Source organism: Pelophylax lessonae (assembly GCF_965119305.1).
Source record: "Pelophylax lessonae genome assembly, chromosome: 4".
NCBI lineage: Eukaryota > Metazoa > Chordata > Amphibia > Anura > Ranidae > Pelophylax > Pelophylax lessonae.
The window spans coordinates 621,570,425-621,592,441 of NC_138771.1; the positions used below are offsets into that span (position 1 = coordinate 621,570,425).

The 22,017-nt window shown below is 47.8% G+C and overlaps 1 protein-coding gene across 1 annotated transcript in view; it reads left to right on the forward strand.

The window, feature by feature from the left end:
* Positions 1 to 1,028: 1,028 nt before the first annotated feature.
* LOC309553997 (AP-1 complex subunit sigma-1A-like) overlaps positions 1,029 to 22,017 on the forward strand; it is an 80,930-nt gene continuing 59,941 nt past the window's right edge. The window contains exon 1 of the mRNA XM_082255518.1: positions 1,029 to 1,186. Within this exon, the coding sequence (XP_082111644.1) occupies positions 1,184 to 1,186 (3 nt within the window). The 5' untranslated portion in view covers positions 1,029 to 1,183. The remainder of the gene's footprint in view (positions 1,187 to 22,017) is intronic.

Genomic DNA, 22,017 nt, shown 5'->3' on the forward strand with positions numbered 1-22,017 from the left:
GCGCTCATACCTGTACCCTGCTTCAGTGTGATCAGAAGCATTTGAAAGCATACTGCAGTTTTCTTGTTTCTGAGTCTGACACCTTCCGGGTCACGGCGACGGTGCCGAGTGCGCCTGCGCCTTTATGGATGTTAAATATCGGCCGACCGCGCCGCGGGGGCTTAAGTGGTTAAGACCCCGTTCACACTGGGGCGACGCTACTTGCCGGGGCGACCTCACAGGTCGCAGTGCGCAGATCGCACCGCGACCTCGGAGCGGCCGGCACGGACTTCATATCATTGAAGTCAATGCAGGTCGCTCCGGGTCGCCCCAAAGAAGCTCCGGACCCTTTTTCTAAGTCAGAGCGACTTGTGTCGCGTCGCTCCTATTAGAACGGGTCCGCAGCTTCTCTATGGGAGGCGACCTACTGCAACCTGACAGGTCGCCCCAGTGTGAACGGAGTCTAAATGTCCGAAAATATTGACAGATATCAGCCGATACTGATATGTGATGACCAAAATATTGGTATCGGCAATAAAAAAAAAACGATATTGGTCGATCACTAATATATATTTTAATGAGCTATTTACTTTTGCCTTGATATTTCCGGTTGCTGTTCTGTGTGAAGCCACTGAGCCATATAGACAGACAACTTCCATTCCCAAAAGAAAAAGGCAACAAAAACTGCTTCCATATTTTCATATCTTGTTTCCTTTTAAAAGCTGTGTTTACCCACCAACAAGATGGCGCCCTCCATTCCCTATCAGCACATAAAGGGGCGTGCACTAGTGCAGTGACGTGTACCTTCGGCTAAAACCCCCTCCTTACACTAGTGTAGCAGGTGAGAAGTGACAGCCGTTGCCATAGTTACAAACACACCTCTTGACTGCGGATAATTTGAACTGTATGAAGTTTGGACCGTACAGGCTCCTATAGAACGCTTGACACATGCGCACTTTAGCGAGCCGAAGCCGACCGGCCATATCCGGAAGATGGGGGACTACGCGCGTGCGCGGTAAGGGAGGGGAATAGGAGACTGGCGCATGCGCAGCTCTGCCGCTTTGCCCTCCTCTCTGCTCCTTGCTGGGTGAGGCTGGGGGAGGAGGTGCCGGGGACCGGACACTGCAACCACGAGAGTCCGGGGACCGAGGCCTGAGAGCAGGCCTTCAGACGGGGAGAGGCGGCTCTGGGAACGGGCAGCAAGATGGTGAGAGTGGGGGAAGAGGGAGAGGAGCCCTGTGTGTGCGGGGAGGGGGGTGTGCAGGTGAGGGTTACCTGTATAGCTGGAGAGGTGACGTCATGTGTGCCTGTCACATGGGAGGAATGTGATCATACAGGACTGAGAGGGCAGAATGGGCCCTCTATGGGGGAGGGGAGGTGATCAGTACATGTGTGCTTGCAGCACCGGGGCCCTGGATGTACATTACACCAGGGGGACACTGACCTCATCAACTTATCATCATCATCATCATCATCATTATTATTATAGGCCTCTGTTCTGTATGAGGGTATATATGGAGTGTTTTTACAATGCATCACATACTAATATATATATATATATATATATATATATATATATATATATATATATATATATACATACATACAGGATCTCACAAAAGTGAGTACACCCCTCACATTTTTGTAAATATTTTATTATATCTTTTCATGTGACAACACTGAAGAAATGACACTTTGCTACAATGTAAAGTAGTGAGTGTCCAGCTTGTATAACAGTGTACATTTGCTGTCCCCTCAATAACTAAATACATGGACCCAAAGTGTTAATATTTTTTGTGGCCTCCATTATTTTCCAGCACTGCCCTAACCCTCTTGGACATGACAGTAAGGCTCGGTTCACACTTATGCGATGCGGGAAGGCTGCGAATTCGCAGCCTGTTCCCGCATCGCACACGCACCCCCGGCAGTTCACACTGCCATATGCAATCCGCTGGGGGTGTCAATGTAATCTTAACGACACCCCCAGTTTGATCGCATATCGCAGTGCGATCGTGCAGTTCGCACAGGATCGGATCGCACAAGTGTGAACCGCTGTGCGATCCGATCCTGATGCGGCAGCAAAAATGCCTCCTGTGCGTGTTTGCTGCGGGTGCGATGCGAATTTAGCCATACAAACTGTATGGCTAAACTCGCACCGCACAGCTGATCGCATGTCATGTCGGAGCAGTGCGCTCCGACATGACATGCGAACCCCGCACACGCAGTAGTGTGAACCGGGGCTAAATGTAAAATGTAGACTAGAGAATTTCATAAAAAAAAAAAAATGTGAAAAATATTGTTTTTTTTTTCAGAATTGTCGCTCTTTTTTTGTTTATAGCGAAAAAAATAAAAATCTCACAGGTGATCAAATACCACCAAGAGAAATCTCTATTTGTGGGAAAAAAAGGACATCAATTTTATTTGGGTACAGCGTCGCACGACAGCGCAATTGTCAGTTAAAGTCACACAGTGCCAAATTGTAAAATAGGGCCTGGTCTTTGAGCAGCCAAATTCTCCGGGGCTTAAATGGTTAAAGTCCTGTATCAAATGTTAATTTTCCTTCCTTCTCTGTTACTGATACAGCAGCCCCCAAGTCCCCATTGTGACAGTGAGTCGGGGATCTTCTCCTCCCATTCGCTGTCACAAAAATAAAAGCAGTGCAGGGCTCTGCCCACCGGCCCCCCATCATTGATTTACAGAGTTCTGTGAATGGAATTACTGATAGCCTTTGCACCTAACCGCTTGTTCTCAGTGAACTGCCAGGGCAGTGTTGAGTTCTCTGGTAGTTCATTGAGCTTTCTGTCATTCAGTAACTGCCTGCAGGTATGAGGAAACCATTACTCAGACCAGAGTCCTGCATGACACATGTGAGTTGCTGTACCCAGGTGCAATGCTTTCCAGGCTCCTAATAATATGTACATTTATTATTTGCTTTTTATTAGGAGCCTGGAAAGCATTGCACCTGGGTACAGCAACTCACAGGACTCTGGTCTGTGTAACTGTCTTTTATTTATTATTAACCCCCCTAGCGGTATTCCCGAGTGTGGCTCGGGGTTAACCCTCAGTACCAAAAGTGGTAACCCCGAGCCACACTCAGGAATACCCCAGAAGCACATTCGCCTTCCTTGTGATTCCCCCGCTGTCCTCCCCGTCCTCCTCACGCTCTCTCCCCACTCTGTGCTCGGCAGATGCCGGCACCTGTCTTCCAGTTCCCTGCGAGCGTTGCGATGTAGGAGGGGTGGAACCGGCGGCAAATTCAAAAATGTAAATACACTTAGGGCCCTTTCACACGGGCGCTCCGTATGTCCGCAAATCATCCTATTTTTTTGCGGGGGATATACGGACATAATGTAAGTCTATGGCATTGCGAATGTCAGCGGAATACCATCCGCTGACATCCGATTTTCCTCCTGTCAGTTCTGTTCCGTTTTTTGGAACTGAAAAAATCCTATTTTTGTTCCGTTCAAAAAACGGAAAGGAAGGAAAATCGGATGTCAGCGGTGTCATCCGCTGACATCCGCAATCCCCCATAGACTTACATTATGTCCGCATATCATCCGCAAATGGATGGGATGATATGCGGACCTACGGAGCGGATGACAGAAATGTCATCCGCTCCGTGAAAAAAAAAGTCCCGCGGCGGACCTTTCACACGGAAAGCCCGTGTGAAAGAGCCCTAAATGAGATGATAGAAAGCTGTGATCCTAACGGATTACACTGTATCATCCCATTTCACCACAGGATTTCAGCTGGTGACTTTTCCAGTGCCCTGCCTGTGCTTTTCCAGTTCTTTGTGCCTGGAAAATAGAGAACGACCATGGCGTCCAAAAAGCGTTTTTTTTTTTTGCAAAAGCGCTTTTAGACGAACTGGAAAACAGCGACAGCGAAACGGAGTAACTTGAAGAACTGAGCGATAGCGATTCATGGGAAAATTCGTCATCAGGTATGGAAAGTGACGACAGCGACGATTCTGATGTCTCTTTCTGGCACATGGCTTGTAGAATTTGGGAAATATATCAAATGATTCTTCAGAATTTCTAACGGAGCTATGTGCCAGAAAGAGACATCAGAATCGTCGCTGTCATCACTTTTCCGTACCGGATGACGAATTTTCCCACAAATCGATATCGCTCAGTTTTTCAAGCTACTCCGTTTCGCTGTCGCTGTTTTCCAGTTCGTCTAATGCCCCATACACACATGCAGATTGCAGACTTTTGTCTGCAGATTTACCTTTTCTATGTAGTGCAAGGGCCTGCCGGATTGCATACAAATTGAAAGTGTTTAGGTTTGACCTCATATTATATGGTTTTGGTAAGTCTGCAGATAATCTGCATGTGTGTACGGGGCATTAAAGTGCTTTTGCACAAAGAACGCTTTTTGGACGCCATGGTCGTTCTCTATTTTCCACACAAGAACTGGAAAAGCACAGGCAGGGCACTGGAAAAGTCACCAGGTGAAATGGGATGGTACAGTGTAATCCGTTGGGGTCACAGCTTTCTATCATCTCATTTGGTGTATTTATATTTTTGAAATTGCCGCCAGTAAAACCCCCCCCCCCCCCCCGACGCAACGATCGCAGGGAAGGGAACCAGAAGACAGGTGCCGGCATCGGCTGGGAGGACGGCGGGGATCGCAGGGGAAGGTGAGTTTTAAAATATAAAATAGATTTCCATGCATAAGAATGTACAGCTTTAAGCACAGAAATCCTGACTTAATCAGACCGCCAGGGAGGTTAAAAGATGTAACTTTTTTTTTTATTTTACAAAAGTGAACTTCTCTTTTAATCCCACTTGTTAAAGGAGAAGTACCTTTAGATAATTACACTTGAACGGCTCTTGAAAGCTCTGTACTAAAGATCGGATTATCAGACAATCGCTAAGAAAGCAGCGTTTTTGTTGTCCAATTTCTATTTTTTCATCCTGTGTACTAGGCATAAAAGGGACCTTAGAAACAACGGGAGACCCTTTCACAAAATCTGTCTGCACCAGTCTTATCAGTTCCTGAGTATATTGAGTGTTTACACACAACACCATAGTGTCATTTATCGTTTACACAAAGCATTATAGTGTGTGTGAATATAGATGGTAGGGATGCACCGAATGTTCGGCAACCAAAATTTAAATTTTAAATAAATTTTGCCGAACAATGACGTTTTTAATGACGCGGATGGTGGGTCGGTAAGCCCAGATTGCGGGTCCCTGACCGGCGACCCGCCATCCCCGAGCATCACTGTAAACATAGCCGGAGGCACTACAGGAAGCAGAGCGGATGCTTCCTGTATAGCCGCTTAGCGCCGGCTTCTGTCACAGGCGGAGTGATACCAAATGTACTCCGCCTCCGCCTGTGACAGGGCACAGGAGCCATACAGCAAACATCGACTCTGCAGACGGGAAGGAGGGAGGTAAGGAGAGACATGAGAGGACAGAGACACGAGAGAGAGACACGAGAGGACAAGAGAGAGAGACACGAGAGGACAAGAGAGAGAGACACGAGAGGACAAGAGAGAGAGACACGAGAGGACAAGAGAGAGAGACACGAGAGGACAAGAGAGAGAGACACGAGAGGACAAGAGAGAGAGACACGAGAGGACAAGAGAGAGAGACACGAGAGGACAAGAGAGAGAGACACGAGAGGACAAGAGAGAGAGACACGAGAGGACGAGAGAGAGAGAGACACGAGAGGATGAGAGAGAGAGAGAGACACGAGAGAGAGAGAGAGACACGAGAGGACGAGAGAGAGAGAGACACGAGAGGACGAGAGAGAGAGAGACACGAGAGGACGAGAGAGAGAGAGACACGAGAGGACGAGAGAGAGAGAGACACGAGAGGACGAGAGAGAGAGAGACACGAGAGGACGAGAGAGAGAGACACGAGAGGACGAGAGAGAGAGAGACACGAGAGGACGAGAGAGAGAGAGACACGAGAGGACGAGAGAGAGAGAGACACGAGAGGACGAGAGAGAGAGAGACACGAGAGGACGAGAGAGAGAGAGACACGAGAGGACGAGAGAGAGAGAGACACGAGAGGACGAGAGAGAGAGAGACACGAGAGGACGAGAGAGAGAGAGACACGAGAGGACGAGAGAGAGAGAGACACGAGAGGACGAGAGAGAGAGAGACACGAGAGGACGAGAGAGAGAGAGACACGAGAGGACGAGAGAGAGAGAGACACGAGAGGACGAGAGAGAGAGAGACACGAGAGGACGAGAGAGAGAGAGACACGAGAGGACGAGAGAGAGACACGAGAGGACGAGAGAGAGAGAGACACGAGAGGACGAGAGAGAGACACGAGAGGACGAGAGAGAGAGAGACACGAGAGGACGAGAGAGAGACACGAGAGGACGAGAGAGAGAGAGACACGAGAGGACGAGAGAGAGAGAGACACGAGAGGACGAGAGAGAGAGAGACACGAGAGGACGAGAGAGAGAGAGACACGAGAGGACGAGAGAGAGAGAGACACGAGAGGACGAGAGAGAGAGAGACACGAGAGGACGAGAGAGAGAGAGACACGAGAGGACGAGAGAGAGAGAGACACGAGAGGACGAGAGAGAGAGAGACACGAGAGGACGAGAGAGAGAGAGACACGAGAGGACGAGAGAGAGAGAGACACGAGAGGACGAGAGAGAGAGAGACACGAGAGGACGAGAGAGAGAGAGACACGAGAGGACGAGAGAGAGAGAGACACGAGAGGACGAGAGAGAGAGAGACACGAGAGGACGAGAGAGAGAGAGACACGAGAGGACGAGAGAGAGAGAGACACGAGAGGACGAGAGAGAGAGAGACACGAGAGGACGAGAGAGACGACGAGAGAGAGAGAGACACGAGAGGACGAGAGAGAGAGAGACACGAGAGGACGAGAGAGAGAGAGACACGAGAGGACGGAGAGAGAGAGACACGAGAGGACGAGAGAGAGAGAGACACGAGAGGACGAGAGAGAGAGAGACACGAGAGGACGAGAGAGAGAGAGACACGAGAGGACGAGAGAGAGAGAGACACGAGAGGACGAGAGAGAGAGAGACACGAGAGGACGAGAGAGAGAGAGACACGAGAGGACGAGAGAGAGAGAGACACGAGAGGACGAGAGAGAGAGAGACACGAGAGGACGAGAGAGAGAGAGACACGAGAGGACGAGAGAGAGAGAGACACGAGAGGACGAGAGAGAGAGAGACACGAGAGGACGAGAGAGAGAGAGACACGAGAGGACGAGAGAGAGAGAGACACGAGAGGACGAGAGAGAGAGAGACACGAGAGGACGAGAGAGAGAGAGACACGAGAGGACGAGAGAGAGAGAGACACGAGAGGACGAGAGAGAGAGAGACACGAGAGGACGAGAGAGAGAGAGAGAGAGACACGAGAGGACGAGAGAGAGAGAGAGAGACACGAGAGGACGAGAGAGAGAGAGAGAGACACGAGAGGACGAGAGAGAGAGAGAGAGACACGAGAGGACGAGAGAGAGAGAGAGACACGAGAGGACGAGAGAGAGAGAGAGACACGAGAGGACGAGAGAGAGAGAGAGACACGAGAGGACGAGAGAGAGAGAGAGACACGAGAGGACGAGAGAGAGAGAGAGACACGAGAGGACGAGAGAGAGAGAGAGACACGAGAGGACGAGAGAGAGAGAGAGAGAGAGACACGAGAGGACGAGAGAGAGAGAGAGAGACACGAGAGGACGAGAGAGAGAGAGACACGAGAGGACGAGAGAGAGAGAGACACGAGAGGACGAGAGAGAGAGAGAGAGAGAGACACGAGAGGACGAGAGAGAGAGAGAGAGACACGAGAGGACGAGAGAGAGAGAGAGAGACACGAGAGGACGAGAGAGAGAGAGAGACACGAGAGGACGAGAGAGAGAGAGAGACACGAGAGGACGAGAGAGAGAGAGAGACACGAGAGGACGAGAGAGAGAGAGAGACACGAGAGGACGAGAGAGAGAGAGGGAGGACGAGAGAGAGAGAGGGAGGACGAGAGAGAGGAGGACGAGAGAGAGAGAGGGAGGACGAGAGAGAGAGGGGAGGACGAGAGAGAGAGGGGGAGGACGAGAGAGAGAGGGGAGGACGAGAGAGAGAGGGGGAGGACGAGAGAGAGAGGGGGAGGACGAGAGAGAGAGGGGGAGGACGAGAGAGAGAGGGGGAGGACGAGAGAGAGAGGGGGAGGACGAGAGAGAGAGGGGGAGGACGAGAGAGAGAGGGGGAGGACGAGAGAGAGAGGGGGAGGACGAGAGAGAGAGAGAGAGGAGGGGAGGAGAGAGAGAGGGGGAGGACGAGAGAGAGAGAGGGGGGAGGACGAGAGAGAGAGAGGGGGAGGACGAGAGAGAGAGAGGGGGAGGACGAGAGAGAGAGAGAGGGGAGGACGAGAGAGAGAGAGAGGGAGGACGAGAGAGAGAGAGAGGGAGGACGAGAGAGAGAGAGAGGGAGGACGAGAGAGAGAGAGAGGGAGGACGAGAGAGAGAGAGAGGGAGGACGAGAGAGAGAGAGAGGGAGGACGAGAGAGAGAGAGAGGGAGGACGAGAGAGAGAGAGAGGGAGGACGAGAGAGAGAGAGAGGGAGGACGAGAGAGAGAGAGAGGGAGGACGAGAGAGAGAGAAGGGAGGACGAGAGAGAGAGAGAGGGGAGGACGAGAGAGAGAGAGAGGGAGGACGAGAGAGAGAGAGAGGGAGGACGAGAGAGAGAGAGAGGGAGGACGAGAGAGAGAGAGAGGGAGGACGAGAGAGAGAGAGAGGGAGGACGAGAGAGAGAGAGAGAGGGAGGACGAGAGAGAGAGAGAGAGGGAGGACGAGAGAGAGAGAGAGGGAGGACGAGAGAGAGAGAGAGAGGGAGGACGAGAGAGAGGGAGGACGAGAGAGAGAGAGAGAGGGAGGACGAGAGAGAGAGAGAGAGGGAGGACGAGAGAGGAGAGAGAGGGAGGACGAGAGAGAGAGAGAGGGAGGACGAGAGAGAGAGAGAGAGGGAGGACGAGAGAGAGAGAGAGAGGGAGGACGAGAGAGAGAGAGAGAGAGAGAGAGAGAGAGAGAGAGAGAGAGGGAGGACGAGAGAGAGAGAGAGAGGGAGGACGAGAGAGAGAGAGAGAGGGAGGACGAGAGAGAGAGAGAGAGGGAGGACGAGAGAGAGAGAGAGAGGGAGGACGAGAGAGGAGAGAGAGAGGGAGGACGAGAGAGAGAGAGAGGGAGGACGAGAGAGAGAGAGAGAGGACGAGAGAGAGAGAGAGAGGACGAGAGAGAGAGAGAGAGGACGAGAGAGAGAGAGAGAGGACGAGAGAGAGAGAGAGAGGACGAGAGAGAGAGAGAGGGAGGACGAGAGAGAGAGAGAGGGAGGACGAGAGAGAGAGAGAGGGAGGACGAGAGAGAGAGAGGGAGGACGAGAGAGAGAGAGGGAGGACGAGAGAGAGAGAGGGAGGACGAGAGAGAGAGAGGGAGGACGAGAGAGAGAGAGGGAGGACGAGAGAGAGAGAGGGGAGGACGAGAGAGAGAGAGGGAGGACGAGAGAGAGAGAGGGAGGACGAGAGAGAGAGAGGGAGGACGAGAGAGGAGGACGAGAGAGGGAGGACGAGAGAGGGAGGACGAGAGAGGGAGGACGAGAGAGGGAGGACGAGAGAGGGAGGACGAGAGAGAGAGGACGAGAGAGAGAGGACGAGAGAGAGAAGAGAGAGAGAGAGAGAGAGAGAGAGAGAGAGAGAGAGAGAGAGAGAGAGAGGGAGGACGAGGAGAGAGAGAGAGAGAGAGGGAGGACGAGAGAGAGAGAGAGAGGGAGGACGAGAGAGAGAGAGAGAGAGGACGAGAGAGAGAGAGAGAGGACGAGAGAGAGAGAGAGAGAGAGAGAGAGAGAGAGAGAGAGGACGAGAGAGAGAGAGAGGACGAGAGAGAGAGAGAGAGGACGAGAGAGAGAGAGAGAGGACGAGAGAGAGAGAGAGAGGAGAGAGAGAGAGAGAGACGAGAGAGAGAGAGAGAGAGAGGACGAGAGAGAGAGAGGAGAGAGAGACGAGAGAGAGGACGAGAGAGAGGACGAGAGAGAGGACGAGAGAGAGGACGGAGAGAGGACGAGAGAGAGGAGAGAGAGGACGAGAGAGAGGACGAGAGAGAGGACGAGAGAGAGAGAGAGGAGGACGAGAGAGAGAGAGAGAGAGGACGAGAGAGAGAGAGAGGACGAGAGAGAGAGAGAGGACGAGAGAGAGAGAGAGGGAGGACGAGAGAGAGAGAGAGGGAGGACGAGAGAGAGAGAGAGGGAGGACGAGAGAGAGAGAGAGAGAGGACGAGAGAGAGAGAGAGACACGAGAGGACGAGAGAGAGAGAGAGACACGAGAGGACGAGAGAGAGAGAGACACGAGAGGACGAGAGAGAGAGAGAGACACGAGAGGACAAGAGAGAGAGAGAGACACGAGAGGACAAGAGAGAGAGAGAGAGACACGAGAGGACAAGAGAGAGAGAGAGACACGAGAGGACAAGAGAGAGAGAGAGACACGAGAGGACAAGAGAGAGAGAGAGAGAGACACGAGAGGACAAGAGAGAGAGAGAGACACGAGAGGACAAGAGAGAGAGAGAGACACGAGAGGACAAGAGAGAGAGAGACACGAGAGAGAGAGAGACACGAGAGGGAGGACGAGAGAGAGAGGGAGGACGAGAGAGAGAGGGAGGACGAGAGAGAGAGGGAGGACGAGAGAGAGAGGGAGGACGAGAGAGAGAGGGAGGACGAGAGAGAGAGGGAGGACGAGAGAGAGAGGGAGGACGAGAGAGAGAGGGAGGACGAGAGAGAGAGGGAGGACGAGAGAGAGAGGGAGGACGAGAGGGAGGACGAGAGAGAGAGAGGGAGGACGAGAGAGAGAGAGAGAGAGGACGAGAGAGAGAGAGAGAGAGGACGAGAGAGAGAGAGGGAGAGGACGAGAGAGAGAGAGGGAGAGGACGAGAGAGAGAGAGGGAGAGGACGAGAGAGAGAGAGAGAGAGAGACGAGAGAGAGAGAGAGAGAGAGGACGAGAGAGAGAGAGAGAGGACGAGAGAGAGAGAGGGGGGACGAGAGAGAGAGAGGGGGGGGACGAGAGAGAGAGAGAGGGGGGACGAGAGAGAGAGAGAGGGGGGACGAGAGAGAGAGAGAGGGGGACGAGAGAGAGAGAGAGGGGGGACGAGAGAGAGAGAGAGGGGGGACGAGAGAGAGAGAGAGAGGGGGGACGAGAGAGAGAGAGAGGGGGACGAGAGAGAGGACGAGAGAGAGGGAGTGAGAATAAATGGAAAAAATGCGAAACACCGCGTTCGGTATTCGGCCTTCGGCCAAGCATTTCATTATTATTCGGCTTCGGCCAAGAATTTCATTTCGGTGCATCCCTAATAGATGGATATCAAAGTCTTTACTAATGTCCCCATTAGAAAATTTCCTCTCTGTCACTGTTCTGGTAATAAAAAAAAAAAAAAAAAAAAGTTTTACCCTCAGGTTACTTTCAGAAGGGGCGGACTCAATCAATCGGATCTACATGCTCAGCGAGGAATCTGTCCGCTGAACAGGCGGATGACCGGTCCGTGTCTGCTATGCAGAGTAGGCATGGATACAGCCTGCTCTATGGGGCGGTCGGAGATGGATGGATAGATGGATATGTCTGTGTGTGTGTTTGGGGGTTCGAAGTAATTTTCTAGCAAAAGATACTGATTTTAACTTGTAAGCAACAAATGTCAGAAAAAGGCTTAGTTTTTAAAGCGGAGTTCCACTCAAAAGTGAAACTCCGCTGATCTGCTTCCTCGCCCCCCCCCCCCCCCTGCTCCAGGGCCCCATTTGGCACCTTTCAGGGGGGAAAATGTTCCTGTTTTTGACAGATACCCTTCCCCACTTCCTGGGAGAAAGGGCCGCGGCGCTGTCCCTCGGAAGTTGGCCCCCTCCTTTTTCCTCCGCCGCTGGGCCAATTTCAAAGTGCAGCCAAAAGGCTTCACTGCCGGGTTCCCTTACCCTGGATGGCGGTGGCACCTGATGGCCGATACGAAAATCGGCTTTGAGTGCCGACATCGTGGGCTCCCTGGACAGGTAAGTTCTACTATTTAAAAGTCAGCAGCTACAGTATTTGCTCCAGACTTTGAATTTTTTTAAGTGGGGTGGAACTCCGCTTTAAGAGGATAAACTGCCCTCACTAATGGGCCATACACACTATACAATTTTCTTTAGATTTTTTCCTTTAGATTTACCAAAACCATTTAATATGAGGTCAAATCTAAAGACTTTCAATTTGTATGCAATCTGGCAGGTCCCTTGCACTACATAGAAATCGTAAATCTGAAGGAAATCTGACAACAAAAGTTGTAGTGTGTATCCAGCTTTAGTCCCGGTTCACACATATGCGATGCGGCAACCCTGTGAATCCACTGCGGGTTCAAACATTGCATTCAACTCGCAGGCAGTTCACACTGTCTTATACCAGTTGCTGGGGGTGTCAATACAAAGTTAACAACACCCCCAGATCAGTTTGCATATCACAGTACGAACTGTCAGTTCGGACATGAATCGGATCGTATAGGTGTGATCACCCATGCGATCCGATTCTGGTGTGGACCCAAAAAAGGGTCCTGTGCGAGTTTTGCCTGAATGCGATGCTAATTCAGCCATACAATCTGGTCTGTTCTCATCCGATTCCCCCATAGAGAACAGCGGGAACCTGACAGCTCTGTCTCCGCACACAGAGCTGCATCCTCCTGCTCAGCGGGGGATCGGCGGATCGATTCCCCCTGCTGAGAAAAACGAAGGTCCGCAGATGGACTTCCATGTGACTCCCATGTGTGAAAGGAGCCTAAGGTAAACCGGGACTTGCAGGTGGAAGTTCATTCATTCCTTTGATCTAAGGAATAAAATGATACATTGTAAAACATTGTGTTTTTATAATTATCTAGCAGCCTTCGATACGAGGAAATGCCATTTTAAGATCGTGAGGAGAGATTGCGTTTTTTTTTTCTTAATGATTATTCATGCAGCTCTACTTTGTGCACTGGTCCAAATCATTTGGTGGAGGGGGGATTATGGTGTGGGGTTGTTTTTCAGGTGTTGGGCTTGGCCCCTTAGTTCCAGAGAAGGGAACTCTTAAGGTGTCAGCATACCAAGACATTTTGGACAATTTCATACTCCCAACTTTGTGGGAAGAGTTTGGGGATGGCCCCTTCCTGTTCCAACATGACTGCAGACCAGTGCACAAAGCAAGGTCCATAAAGACATGGATGAGTGAGTTTGGGGTGGAGGAACTTGACTGGCCTGCACAGAGTCCTGACGCCTTAACACTGCAACTAAAGGGCCAAGCCCAACCCCTGAAAAACAACCCCACATCATAATCCCCCCTCCACCAAATGATTTGGACCAGTGCACAAAGCAAGGATGAGTGAGTTTGGGGCCTGCACAGATTCCTGACCTCAACCCGATATAACACCTTTGGGATGAATTAGAGCGGAGACTGCTAGCCAGACCTTCTCCTGGCTGTCCCTGACCTCACAAATGTTCTTCTGGAAGAATGGTCAAACATTCCCATAGACACTCCTAAACCTTATGGACAGTCTTCCCAGAAGAGTTGAAGGTGTTATAGCTGCAAAGGGTGGGCCAACTCAATATTGAACCCTACAGACTAAGACTGGGATGCCATTAAAGTGTGTGGGCACAGGCAGGCATCCCAATACTTTTGACAATTTAGCATAGATGGAAGTTGAGCAAGGACCAGCCTGTTTCTATAGGTCGGCCTGTGTATAACCAGCCTGTTGGGTTTTTCCTGAATGATTAGAGCTCCTGGCTATACAGCAACACTAATCATTGTCTTCTACTAGCAGGAAAGTCTCTTTATCAACAGAACACAATAGTGCTGTGGGCGGGATGGGAGATGTTGGGGGACTCAAACTATTTTCTTTCCTTACAACTTACTGGCAGGATCACCCGGTGAAAATAAAGGAAAGCCTAAAAAAGAAAACTAATGCAGCCATCGCATCTAAGCATTGATGGTCTTTAATATGTTTGCTTTTTGGTTGAATAGTGCTTATATATGTCATTTATCACAGGTTCTCTTTAATCACTTGCCGACCTCCCCACGCAGATTTATTGTGACAGGGCGGCTCGGCGGTGCATAATCATGTAGATCTACGTGGTTTCGGCGGCGCGCGCTGTGATTTGACATAGCAGGAGCCAGACTGCAGGAGGATTGGGCTAGATCGCTGCTTGTCTCCCGCGAACTTTGGCTAGAATGACATAAGAGCCGCCTGCCTATGTAAACAAAGCAGGCGGCTCTTCTATCAGAGAGGCACGGAAAGATCGTGTGATTCAGCTAAGCTGAATCACTGATCTCTTTCTACCTCTGTCCAACCCATCCCCCCACACAGTTAGTAAGCACTATTAGGCATACACTTAACCCCTTGATCACCCCCAGTGTTGATCCATTCCCTGCCAGTGTTATTATTACAGTAACAGTGCATATTATTTAGCACTGATTACTGTAGTAATGTCACTGGTCCCCCCAAAAAAGTGTCAAAAATGTCAGGGGTCCGATCTGTCCACCGCAATGTCGCAGTCCCGCTAAAAATCGCCGATTGCCGCCATTACTAGTAAAAGAAAGAAATAAGTCCAAAAATGTATAATAATTAATATTAATATATATGTTATTAGATATTTTGCATATCCCTTTAGTTTGATAACGCACATAATTGATTCATCACCTTATCCTATAGAGTAGCACCTTTACCCTATAAACTTACCTTTAAGTCCAAAAATCTATCGTATCGTATTTGTAAACGCTATATCTTTTGCGCAAACCAATAAAAATACGCTTTTTGGGATTTTCTTTTTTTTTTTTTACCAAAAATATGTGGCAGAATACAAATTGGCCTAAACTGATGAAAAAAATTAGATTTTTTTTTTTTTTTAACCACTTGCCGTCTGCTCACTAGAGCTCTACTGCGGCAAAGTGGTTCGTTATCGTCTGGCGACGTAGACCTACGTCACCAGACACTCTCCTTTCTCGACGGCGCGCGCGCGCCGCCGGAGGCTTGCTCCCGCTGTATTCAGTCACAGCGGGAGTCGGGCCAGGGGAGGAGAGCCGGTGATCACCGCTGCTCTTCCCCGATCGTCAGGGAATCGAGTGTGGAGATCCGCCTGCTTGTGTAAACAAAGCGGGCGGATCTCCTAAGTGACAGATTGCAGGGTCCAGCATAGCTGAACCTGCGATCTGTCCCTGTGTCACTCAATCACCTCCCCCCACAAACGTCAGTAAGCACCAGGCATACATTAACCCCTCCAATAAAATTAACCCCTTCCCTGCCAGTGTCATTTTTACAGTAACAGTGCATATATATAGCACTGATTACTGTAGTAATGTCACTGGTACCCCCAAAAGTGTCAAAAATGTCAGTCAAGGGTCCGATCTGTCCGCCGCAATGTCGCAGTCCCGCAAGAAAAAAATCGCAGATCGCCGACATTACTCGTTAAAAAAAAAAAAACGCCAAAAATGACAGAAATCTTTCCCTTAACTTTTGCGCAAACCAATCAAAATACACTTATTGTGATTTTTTTTTTTTTTTTTTTTTACCAAAAATATGTAGCAGAAAACAAATTGGCCAAAAATTTTAAAAAATTTTGATTTTTTTTTTTTTTTTGGGGGGGAATTTCATATAAAAAAAAATGTGAAAAATATTATTTTTTCAAAATTTACGCTCTTTTTGTTTATAGCGCAAAAATTAAAAATCACACAGGTGATCAAATACCACCAAAAGAAAGCTCTGTTTGTGGGGAAAAAAAGGACGTAAATTTCATTTGGATACGGCGTTGCATGACCGCGCAATTGTCCGTTAAAGTCGCACAGCGCCGAATCGCAAAAAGTGGCCCAGACGTAAGACGGCAAAATCCTCCGGTGGTAAAGTGGTTAAACAAAATTTTATTGGGAAATTTTTTATAGCAGAAAGTAAAAAAATATTGCGTGGTGTGTTCTTCTTTTTTTTTTTTTTTTTTTTTTTTTTTTTTTTGTTTATAGCGCAAAATCTAAAAACCGCAGAGGTGATCAAATACCACCAAAAGAAAGCTCCATTTGTAGGAGAAAAAAAATAACATCAATTTTATTTGGGTACAGCGTCGCACGACCGCGCAATTGTCCGTTAAAGCAACGCAATGCAGAATTACAAAAAAAAAATGGCCTGCTCATAAAGGGGGTAAAACCATCCGGAGCTGAAGTGGTTAATAGGAGTGTGCAAGCAATAAAATAAAAAAAAGTTTTTTTTTTAGACCATTCAGGGCCTGTTTAGTTTTCAATTGAAATCAATGAAAATGCTTGTCAATGGATGTAATGAGACTCTCTAGTGAACATGCGTCATGGAGAACATCAACACATTGACTGAAAAAAGGGCAACAATGCAGGTTGGTGTGCGCTGACGCGTTCGGATGCCTTTCTGTTTATTTCTCTGGGAAGTGGGATCAGGCCCTCAATGATTTGGTTGGTAAAGATAATGTCCGTGTTCTCCAATCATTGAGGAATTGTCTGATAAACAGAACTCAAATAGACCCCTGAGAGTTACTGCCACTTTCCATCCAACGTCTTAAAGCATTGCTTGTATGGAACTGAAACCAACACCTGAAAGGGATTCAATTGCAAGCAATCAGATTTCCTATCTAGCTTATAACCAGCTTGACCATTTGCCGACCGCCCGCCGCATACAGTGGAGATCGAACGTTTGGGCATCCCAGGTAAAAATTTGTATTAATGTACATAAAGAAGCCAAGGAAAGATGGAAAAATCTCCAAAAGGCATCAAATTACAGATTAGACATTCTTATAATATGTCAACAAAAGTTAGATTTTATTTCCATCATTTACACTTTCAAAATGACAGAAAACAAAAAAAATAGCGTCTGCAAAAGTTTGGGCACCCTGCAGAGTTAATATCTTGTACTGCCCCCTTTGGCATGTATTACAGCTTGTAAACACTTTTTGTAGCCAGCCAAGAGTCTTTCCATTCTTGTTTGAGGTATCTTTGCCCATTCTTCCTTACAAAAGTCTTCCAGTTCTTTGAGATTTCTGGGCTGTCTGTCACGCACTGCTCTTTTAAGGTCTATCCATAGATTTTCAATTATGTTGAGGTCAGGAGATTGTGAAGGCCATGGCAAAACCTTCAGTTTCCGCCTCTTGATGTAATCCCCCGTGGATTTCGAGGTGTGTTTAGGATCATTATCCATTTGTAGAAGCCATCTTCTCTTTAACTTCAGCTTTTTCACAGATGGCATCAAGTAACCATCCAAAATTTGCTGAAATTTTATTGAATCCATTTTTCCTTCTACTCGTGAGATGTTCCCTCCCTGTGCTACTGGCTGCAATACAACCCCGAAGCATGATTTATCCACCCCCATGCTTAACAGTTGGACAGATGTTCTTTTCATTGAATTCGGTGCCCCTTCTTCTCCAAACGTACCTTTGCTCATTACGGCCAAAAAGTTCAATTATAACCTCATCGGTCCACAGAACTTGTTTCCAAAATGCATCAGGCTTGTCTATATGTTCATTTGCAAAGTTCAAACGCTGATTTTTGTGGTGAGGACGTAGAAGAGGTTTTCTTCTCATGACTCTTCCATGAAGACCATATTTGTACAAGTATCTCTTTATAGTGGAATAGTGTACCATAACTCCAGTGTCTGCCAGATCTTTCTGGAGGGATCGTGCAGTCAAACGTGGGTTTTGAATTGTTTTTCTCACAATCCTGCGAGCTGTTCTGTCTGATATTTTTCTTGGTCTTCCAGATCTTGCTTTAACTTCCACTATTCCTGATGACTGCCATTTCTTAATTACATTCCGAACAGAGGATATTGACATCTGAAAACACTTTGCTATCTTCTTATAGTCTTCTCCAGCTTTGTGAGCGTCAACTATATTCAGTTTTTCTAGACAACTGCTTAGAAGATCCCATGGTGCTGATTGTTGGGGCAAGGTCAGATAAGTCTGGGCATTTAAAACCTTTGAGATTGACATCACCTGGTCTTCCCAGACAATGATTGAGAACAATCCATGACACTGGCAGGTCTCAGCCTTGCAAAGGGGGCAGTGCATTCTATAAATTCTGCAGGGTGCCCAAACTTCGCTTCTGCGTGACCGCTCCCCCCCCCCCCCAAATCCCTACCTTTAAGGGGCCCCGGGTCATGGTTGGGCATTTAAGTCATCAAGTACAGTGAAGGGCCAATAGCCCTGCATTGTACAGGAGTATGGTGAGGCCTCCCCCACAGCTCCAAGCATCAGAGAGAAGAGGCAATCACCAAAGCTTGCAGGAGCAAAGAATAAGGTATTATTGGGGTGCTCCACATGCTTAGGGATGCCCATTCCTCCAGACTGGCACCCACCCATCAAGTCCTTTGATATTTTCATATCACCTCTCCGAAAAAGAGTCGAGGTGTTTTCAGGAAGCGATGTACAGCAGCCTGCTGGCCCCTCCCACCAGCCTTGATCTGCCTGCATTGCATAGAGAAGAACAGAGACCCCCATGATGACTTAATTGTGTCTAAAACAAGATTTGTAATGTAAAGGTTTTATTTATTCATTTCTTTAGCATGATGAGGAAACCAGGGAAGGCAGAAAATCTGCCAGAACCAGTTTTTATTTGGATAGGAGAAAGATATTTGTTAGGTTTTTTATTGCGGTTTGTGCCCCAGATGAGGTGGTTTCATAGTTGGAGTTATATTGAAAAAAGACACAAGCCAATCTTGTTCAACCAATAAAAAAAAAAAAAGCGTACAATCCCATATACACAATCCTATACCCCACAGGAAGGCAAAAACCCCAGCAAAGCATGATCCAATCTGCTCCAGCTGTGGAATAAATTCCTTCCTGATCTCCCCGGGAGGCACTTCCTATATTGTGGTTTTTTTTTTTTTTTTTAAAGCAAATCTAGTGAGCTAGCCAGAACCACCTCTGGAGGGAGTCTATTCCACATTTTCACAGCTCTTACGGTGAAGAAACCTTTCCGTATTTGGAGACGAAATCTGTTTTCCTCTAGATGTAGGGATGTAGGGAGAGCCCTCTTGTCCTCTGTGTTGACCTTAAAGTGAATAACTCAACACCAAGTTCACTATATGGACCCCTTATGTATTTATAAATGTTGATCATATCCCCCCCTTAATCTCCTCTTCTCAAAAGAGAATAAATTCAGTTCCTCTAATCTTTTCTCATAGCTGAGCTCCTCCATGGCTCTTATCAGTTTGGTTGCCCTTCTCTGCCCTGTCTCCAGTTCCCTGATATCCTTTTTAAGAACTGGTGCCCAAAACTGAACAGTATACTTCAGATGAGGTCTTACTAATGATTTGTACAGGGGGAAATGATATCTCTCTCTCTCTGGAGTCCATGCCTCTCCTAATACAAGAAAGGACTTTGCTTGCTTTGGAAACCACAGCTTGGCATTGCATGCTATTATTAAGCTTAGGATCTACCAGAACACCCAGATCCTTCTCCACTATGGATTCCCCCAGTTCTACTCAACCTAGTATGTATGATGCATGCATATTCTTAGCCCCCCCAAGTGCATAACTTTACTTATCAACAATAAAGCTCACTTCTCTTACGTCCTCTGACTGTCGCTGCCCATCCATTTAGCCTTCACTAGTGTGTAATAGCCCCCTCTGCAGGAGTAAGCTAGGCAGTTAGAAATGTTAATAAAAAAAACTTTTCTATACTTAGACACACCTCTAGGGGGCCGTCCCCAGCCATTATCCTGATCCAGTTACCACTGGTCCTCAGTTTTTATGCTGCCTAGCGTCAGGAGTAGGCTAACTCTTCCTGGCCGGGACCTAGCGTCTCGGTTTTTCTTTTTTTCTCACAATATTTTTTTTCTGTCTCTTCCTTGTTGGTCTGGGTTTACTACCGTTTTGGACTTGTTACCCTGTGGGCTCAGGTTGTTTTCTAGCCCAGCTGTTTTCGTTACCTTTTAAGTTGGTTGCGTCTTCTCACACCTGCACTGCTTTGGGACATCCCAATAGTGAAGGTTAAATGGTTGGGCGGCGACTGTCAGAGGACGTAAGAGAAAATAGAATTTTTGTAAGAACTTACTGTAAAATTATTTTTCTCTGAGTCCTCTGACAGCCGCCACCCCCGCCCCTCTGGTTTCTGCGATCTGGGGGTTATTGCCTTCCGGTACTGCTTGCTACAAACTGAGGACCAGTGGTAACTGGATCAGGCTAATGGCTGGGAGCGGCCCCCTAGAGGTGTGTCTAAGTATAGAAAAGTTTTTTTATTAACATTTCTAACTGCCTAGCTTATTCCTGCAGAGGGCGCCATTACCCAATAGTGAAGGCTAAATGGATTGCCAGCGACTGTCAGAGGACTCAGAGAAAATAATTTTACGGTAAGTTCTTACAAAAATTCTATTTTTCCACATAGTTGCCCAATGAAACAGTGCATTGAGGTTGGCTTGTTTCAGCTGATGGCTTCCCATGTCTCCACACAGGAAATACGAATTCTGGCCAATTAGGACAGGGAAGTGGTTAACTGGCACCCATGCTGACCACTAGTTCTATTTTGGGGGCTCATACACTTGAAGCAACTTTTTTTTAGTTTAATGGGCACCTCAGCTGACTACACATTGGTTAGATTTTGTGGCCTCATCTCTTTTACTGTTGGCCAGACCACAGGCTAAGATAGTTTAGGGATCTCCAGAAAAACTCAACAAGCCTTGAGTGCAACTGCCAACATTCTGCCTGGAGACAGTCCTATTCCCCATGTGTCCTTCAGTAGGCTGCTTCATTCTGAGAAAGGTATCTAGAAACCTTATGAATGAGAGGATACATCTATATTTCCACATACATACAATTGAACACATCTCTTAGAAGGATCTCTTGTGTTTTTTTTTTTTTTTTCATCTCCCCCCCCCCCCCCCCTTTTTTTTTTCCTTTTCTTCTTCCTCCTTGTCACCATTGACTCATACAAGCATGCTTGGCACTCCTATAGACTTTTAGGAGAATGCAGAAGACATACAGGCAGGCGTATTGTACTCAATTCTGCGGAGGAGTGAGGGCTACATTAAAATCTGGGCAGTGGCCACCCCCAAGCCTTGGATATGACAACAACTCTTTCCAAATATCAATTATCCTAGCTTAAATATATCTTTACTGAATCCTCCCATTGCTCTTTGTAACCCCAAGGTGTAGTTTTTCTAAATTGTCTACTGTCTTTTCCAGATAGGCATTTGATTAAGAGGCAGCATGATGTCTTCGTTTTCAGTCTAGGCCTTGGAATAGTTGTCTCCAAGCTGCGGCCCATGGCCTGAATGTTGCCCATTGCCTGCCTTTATCTGGCCCTTGGGGCACTATTTCTTACACTCACACCAACAATGGGGTACTTACACCATTGACACCAACAATGGCGCATGATTTCTCCCGTTGACACCAGTAATGGTAAGGTCTGGCCCTCCTAAAGTCTGAAGGACAGCTAACTGGCCCTTTGTTTAGAAAGACTGGAGACCCCTATTTTACTTTACCACCGGAGGATTTTGCTGTCTTACGTCTGGGCCACTTTTTGCGATTCGGCGCTGTGCGACTTTAACTGACAATTGCGCGGTCGTGCGACGCTGTACCCAAACGAAATTTACGTCCTTTTTTTTCCCCCACAAACAGAGCTTTCTTTTGGTGGTATTTGATTACCTGTGCTATTTTTTTTTTTTTTTTTTTTTACTTTTTGCGCTATAAACAAAAAAAAAAATGCGTTTATTTTGAAAAAATAACAATATTTTTCACATTTTTTTTTATATGAAATCCCCCCCCCCCCCAAAAAAAAATGTAAAAATCTAAATTTTTTTAAATTTTTGGCCAATTTGTTTTCTGCTACCTATGTTTGGTAAAAAAAAAAATTGCAATAAGCGTATTTTGATTGGTTTGCGCAAAAGTTATTACGTTTACTAACTAAGGGAAAGATTTCTGTCATTTTTGTTGTGTGTTTTTTTTTTTTTTTGTGGGATTGTGACATTGCGGCGGACAGATCGGACCCTTGACTGACATTTTTGACACTTTTGGGGGTACCAGTGACATTACTGCAGTAATCAGTGCTATACATATGCACTGTTACTGTAAAAATGACACTGGCAGGGAAGGGGT